At 36.3% G+C, this 6,677-nt stretch overlaps 2 protein-coding genes across 2 annotated transcripts; one reads left to right on the top strand and one right to left on the bottom strand.

The window, feature by feature from the left end:
* Nucleotides 1–1,537: 1,537 nt before the first annotated feature.
* Nucleotides 1,538–2,755, top strand: LOC113324024 (F-box/kelch-repeat protein At3g06240-like). The gene has a single exon (XM_026572363.1). The coding sequence runs from the start codon at nucleotides 1,538–1,540 to the stop codon at nucleotides 2,753–2,755; it is 1,218 nt and encodes a 405-aa protein (XP_026428148.1).
* Nucleotides 2,756–3,884: 1,129 nt separating this feature from the next.
* On the bottom strand, nucleotides 3,885–5,479 carry LOC113321174 (F-box/kelch-repeat protein At3g06240-like). The gene has a single exon (XM_026569055.1). The coding sequence runs from the start codon at nucleotides 5,445–5,447 to the stop codon at nucleotides 4,476–4,478; it is 972 nt and encodes a 323-aa protein (XP_026424840.1). The 5' UTR covers nucleotides 5,448–5,479; the 3' UTR covers nucleotides 3,885–4,475.
* Between the last annotated feature and the right edge of the window lie 1,198 nt (nucleotides 5,480–6,677).

Here is a 6,677-nt window from a genome sequence, read left to right as displayed (position 1 = left end):
TTAGCAAACAATTATGATATGTACAAACGATGGATATATTTGAAATACATATCATTTCCCGTGTCGTTACGGCACGGGTTAAGCCCTAGTTTTTCGTACATGGAAGGATGGAATTTAGGTGATACTTGCCACAAATGTTCTGGAGAAACAAATATCCAATTTTAGTTATACTGTTTTTTTTATCAAAAAAAGATATTCTATTATCTTGTAATGGACATACATTGTATATTTTTATTTTATGATAACCATTTAACATTTTCTGATGTATTTTGTTGCCTGATGTCTTTGATTTTTCCGTCCACACAACTTAATTAATGTACAGAAAAACCCCATTCTCCAATATTCATCGGCAGAATAAATTGTGTGCGAATTCAAATTTCTCCACCATCTCAGACATTATCATGACTAGGTCCTAACATTGTAAGCTCAAACTAGCATAAGGAAACAAATTAAAAGAACTTGCACAAATAAATATTGTCACAAACCATCGTGAAAAAAAGAAAAACATAACTGAAAAAGCATGACTACACATGAGAAAACCAATTGGGAGCTAGGTTCCCTAGAAAGTCGCATGTAACTCATAATTTGTTTTGATTTTTCCCTTATAATATAGGGGCCGATAAATAAATAAAACCGAAACTGTTAAGTGCAATGGATTGTTAATTGATTATGACACAATTATGGAGGCTCCAAGTGCTGTTTGGGCACTACGAAGTTCAGTAAAGAATTTTGAGCTAAATCATACATCATATCGTTTTCCCATCCCAGTTTCAGGCTAGAGTATAATGGATAGACATGAAGTGTTAAGAATTTAAAAGTGTGGGCTAAACCAACATGCACGTCATGTTTGGGATGCGTGTGTTGTATTGCACTGTGCCGGCTCACCTTACTGCAGTGAACCAAGTGGAAATTTATGTCATTTATTGAGTAGGATAAGGAATGTAAATTACTCAGGTCCCTTGTTAAACAATCAGCCACTAACAAGGTCGGTTCCTTCAGGACCAAGAAGCTACACTAATAAATCTCTTTGACGGAAGTGGCTGAAAGGTAAAACGTGCAAACGTACCTTTTCTCAGTTGAAGACTAATTTTATGTCTAAAAGAGCGATTCTTAGATGCAGAACTTAGAAGTAACTAGGACTAAAAATTATCTGAAAGGAAAAATATTCAAATGATTGGCCTTCTTCTTATGACTATATCATGTTGAGCACCAACAAACCACACATTTCCAGGATCTTATTCATGGTTATTAAACTAGTAGTATTGCAGCTTTTGCTGTGTTGGAAATATAGTCTTATTAGCTTCACGACGCATCAAAGCATGTTGACTGTCGAGTAATTCATTGTTTTTTTTGCGTACTTAGCTCCTCAAACCATAAAGAGCCACGGGAATCTTAGTATTATAATCTAACATGATATGCAGTTGCAGCAATGAAAGTCAGAAGTTGGAAATTTGAACAGTTAAGAATTGGTGAATACATAACTATCCCAATAAAAACTGCAACAATTGAGAGTCAACTGCAGTAGTAAGAGATAAAAATGTCAAGCTTATTCCCAGATGTTATAATCTCTAACATTCTTTCTCGGTTGCCCGTGAAATCAGTCTTACGATTCAGGTGCGTTTGCAAGTCTTGGTGTCGATTATTCCGTCACCCCAAATTTATCAAGTTACATTTAGATCATGAAACTGAAAAAGAAAATTTTAGTCTCCTGTGGGATTATCAAGGCAAGATTTGCTCCACAGACTACAATTATGAATGTTCATTGTCGTCGTTGTCATCATTACTGTATAATGAAACTGTTAATGTAGATTGCTCTATTGATTTTAATGATTTGCTCCGGATGGGCTTAATGTTAATTAATAATTCTTGTAATGGAGTAGTTTGCTTGACTGCTCCCGGTATAGTTATCCTCTGGAACCCATCCACAAGAGAATCCACCAGGATAATTTCACGTAGGGATGCGTTTATTGGTTTTGGTTATGATTCTGATATTGGTGAATTCAAGATGGTAGAACTTTCAAGAATCAATCCCATGATTCCGACAAAAAGAAAAAGAAATGGCGTAGGATCTTCACATTATTCTGACTGGGAGAATTGTCTCCGGGTGTATTCATTTGAATCAAATTCATGGAAAGTCATTCCAAAAGTCTCTTACAAAATTACTTCTTATGAGATTGTATTTTTCAAAGGAGCTTTCCATTGGTTGGCAAGGCCCTGCGATGGCTCCAAACAAGTTCTAGTTTCTTTTCTGATGAAAGATAAGAGATTCCAGGAAGTGCTACTACCACAACATTTTTATCAGGATAATACAACTTTAAGTGCTACAAGAGTAGGTGTCGTGGGAGGAGTTCTTGCTTTAATCCATACTGTGTACAATATTCGAACAGAAATATGGTTGATGAAGGAATTCGGAGGAATTAATTCTTGGACTCAACATTGCTTCATCAACCTACGGATAATTCGTGAACATCCCATTGCACGATTGACTGTTATGCGGTCTTTCAAGAATTGTGAGTTACTGCTTCAAATGTATCCTCCTAGTCAGGATGGTACACGTCTGTTTTTATATGACCCTAATCAGGGAAAGGGCAGAGCTGTAGATATCCATGATATGCCACAGAAATTTAAGAAGCAACATTCTCCTATCAATTCTTACATCAGAACCTTGACTTGGGTAGGTTCCAATACTTCAGAAGAAGCAACTCAAAGGAAGATGACACTTAGGAGCTGGACCAAGAGGCATTTGCAGCAATAAAATTGCAGGAAAATTTTTGATGTGCAAAGGTTGAAGCTGTAGATCAAATACTGAAGGTTAGGATTCTTAGAGCATGATGTTCTCCAGGGAACACCTAGATATTATGTGTAGAAAGTTGCATTTCCAACGAAAATAGTCAAATTCGGCAAACTCAGCCAAGTCACTCACTACTTCTTTCTTAGCCAAGACAATTCTGGATTCGTAATTGGGGAAGAGTATTGACGAGTATATCGCCCGAAGAAGTCCGGGTTTCACCTAGTTTTGTGTCTGCATGTGTTCAAAGCATACTGGTTTATTTGTTCTGAATGATGCTTTTGATGTTGAACGTATGCTGCTAGTTGTATGTGCATTGTTTTATTGGTATTGAAGTCTCTATATTAAATGGGGGAAATTCGACTGTACACGTAGTTTAACTTCGGCTTAATCTGGACTTTCTAATAAAATCACTCCAAACAGTATATATTGAAAGGTTTACACACAAAAATTGGAGAAACGAACAAACAATGACATCTAAATGAATTTCTAACAGAAAAAAGATAAAAAGGGTTCATTCTCTATATTCTCTAGATGCCCAACATTTCCCCCGCATTCATATTCACTAATAATGGTCTCTCCATGGGTTGTGGGGCTCACCTAATTTGCATGAATTGAAATAACCCTCTGATTCTCTTCAAAAATAAAAATAAAATAATAATAATAACCCTCTGACCCTAAACGTGACTGCAACAGGCACGACAATTGACCAAATTGATAATTTGGCTCACCATTCATGTATTTGTTCATGACAGTTGTCATACTTTGATTGTTTTTCAGCGAACACCCTGAGCAGCTATTAACAGAACTAGTTCCATGGACGTTATCCCTTTCGAGAATGATCCATAGATTGTCATGGAAAATTCATTCTAGGAACTAGTTCCATGGACGTTATCCACCACACAAAGTCACAAACATATAGTTATCGAGAGAACTCTGTTCTTAAACTAACAAACTGATTCGATGACATAAACAATGGAAATACGGACAACACGAAATATCAAACACGACACCTATCCTTGTTCAACATTAAAGGAATCATGACGATCAAATAAACAAGTAAAATTCAAATACAAGCACACACAAAGACCGGTGAGACTTGGACGACCTCCACAATTACTATGTCCCGGTGACGAAGTCAGAATCGACTCGGCTAATTAGCGAGTACTCGCGAGTAACTCGGCTGAATTTGACGAGTTTGGTCAGAGATGCCAACTTTTTACTCTTAATATCTCCATTCACCATTTGATTAAGAGGATTGTGAATGATGCCATATATGATGAAATAACCACATTCACCAATGAAGAAGCTGTAAGAATCCTAACCTTCAAATCTAATCAGCAGCTTCGACTTGTCTCAAATTTCCTCCAATTTGTCGCAGCAAATGCCTCTTGTTCCAGCTCCTAAGTGTCATCTTTCTTTGAGTTGCTGCCTTTGAAGTATTGCGTCTCACTGACGCCAAGGTCCTGATGTAAGAACTGATTGAAATATAGCATTTCTGAATTTGCGGTGGCATACCAAGGATTTCTACAGCTCTACCCTTTTCATGATTAGGGTCATATAATAACAGACATGTTCCATCCTGACTAGGAGGATAAATTTGAAATAGTAACTCACCATTCTTGAAAGACCGTATAACAGTCGAGCGTCTAAGTGGATGTATACAAATCATCCGCAAGGTAATGATTCAAAGTTGAGTCCAAGAATCTGTTCCTCTGTAGTCCTTCATCACCCATATTTCTGTTCGAGTATGGTAAAGAGTATGAGTTAAAGCAAGCAATCCTCCCAAGACAACCACTTCTGTCAAACTTCTATCTGAAGGCGGTCTAGTTAAATCATCACGATATAAATCTTGTGGCAGCAAGACTTCATGGAAGCTCTCATCATGCATGACAAAAGAAACTAAAACCTGTTTGGATCCATTACATGGCCTTGCCAACCAGTGGAAAGCCCCATTAAAGAGTATAATATCATAAGAAGTACTTTTGTATGGTATTTTTGGAATGACTTTCCATGAATTTGATTGATCAAATGAATAGACACGCAGACTATTCTCCCGGTCTTCAGAATTTGAATACCCTGTGCCTGTTCTCCTTCTTTTTATCGGATCGATTTTTGAAAGTTCTACCATCTTGAATTCACCAGTTTCAGAATCATAACCAAAACCAATATCGCACCCGTTTATACATGGAATTTTCATGGTTTCTCTTGTACATGGGTTCCAAAGGACAACTATACTGGGAGCAATCAAGCAAACCACACCATTACAAGAATTTTTAATAGAAAAATAATCCCTTGAAAAATAACTATCACATGTCCTATTACGCATTTGTTTCTCGTAATCATAGTAAAATTTTGATTCTAATTCTGCATCGACAGAGCAATCTAAATGAACAGTTTCATTATAGAGTTTTGATTGTAACGACGATGATGAATATTCATAATTGTAGTCTGTGGAGCAAATGTCTCCATTATAACTCCACAAAAGACTAAAATTCTCTTTTTCAGTTTCATGATCTAGATGATATTTAATAAAATCAGGGTCACGAAATAATCGACACCAAGACTTGCAGACGCACCTGAATCGTAAGATTGATTTCACTGGTAACCGGGAAAGAATGTTAACGATTATATCTTCTGGGAGTGGTAGGCTTGACATTTTTATCTCCTACTATTGCAGTCAGCTCTCAAATCATCGTGTTCGTACTGCTGTGCTAGTCATTGGGAATAAGGCGGTTTTGACTAAAAGGTTTTGCCAAATTTCACAACTTCTGACTTTCTTTGCTCTAACCGGATACAATGTTAAATTAAACTGAAAATGGATCATTTGTCCTAATATTTTTAAAACATGATTCTAATGAACTAGTAAAAACTAGTATGGGTGAAATGGACACAAAAAAAAATAACAAGGATGAAACTGGATTCATCCTGGTTTAAACTTAAAAAATAGCGAGGATGAAACTGGATACATCCTGATGTAAATTAAAAATTAAAAAAATATTTGAAAATGGGTAGAATGAAACTGTTTACATCCTGGCTATTTTTACACTTTTGTCTATTTAAACAATATCAAAATTTAAATATCTTTTTCACCCATGAATTATTGATTTTGGTCTTTTTAACCAATTTTATGTAAAGTATAACTAAGATTGCGTATCTTTAGAATATCCAATTTAATAAGCGTTCATTTCTCAACTTCCGCCTTTCTTTGGTCCATCTGTATCATATTAAATTATAACTTAAGATTCCGGGACTCTTTATGGTTTGAGTAGCTAAACTTAGGTTTAACAGTAGGCAAGGGACTGTTAAGGGACCCTATTACTAGCTACATACGCTTAACCGCTAAGTAATCGTTTTGAATGTCTCAGTCTGGTGTTACTTAATATTCTTGTTTCTTCTCTTTTTTATCTTGTAATTTGTAATTCTTTTTCCCCTCTGCAATATATTCCCCCACCCCCTATTTTTCGATCAAAAAAGAAAAACAAAATCGAGTCGGTGCCCAAAGAGTCGCCCAAGTCTACGTGGTCTTTGTAACAAAAATTCTCAACATACCGTGAGAAAAATAAAGAAAAAACCGTCTCTCTCACAAATGGTGGGACCCCCTGCTAAATCCATGGAGCGTGGGGCCCAATTTCATGTGAGACAGACGGTTTTTACCTTGTTTTTTAGGCGGTACGTGTAGCATTACCTCTTTGTAAAACCCCCAACTTCGAAGTCAACTTTTCGTGTGGAAAATTTTCTCAGTTAGACCCTGATCGTCCTAATTTTCTTAGGGAAGACTTCTTAAGTAACTCAATCTTCCATAATAATCGTCAAATAGAAATTCGACAGATTATTTTTCCAATTTAGGTTGCTGCATACACATAATTTAACTCGGGTGTAATCTAAA

The sequence above is a fragment of the Papaver somniferum genome, chromosome 11 (genome assembly GCF_003573695.1).
Source record: "Papaver somniferum cultivar HN1 chromosome 11, ASM357369v1, whole genome shotgun sequence".
NCBI classification, from domain to species: domain Eukaryota; kingdom Viridiplantae; phylum Streptophyta; class Magnoliopsida; order Ranunculales; family Papaveraceae; genus Papaver; species Papaver somniferum.
The sequence above is the reverse complement of the archived record's forward strand: the minus strand, read 5'-3'. Positions and strand labels throughout refer to the sequence as shown.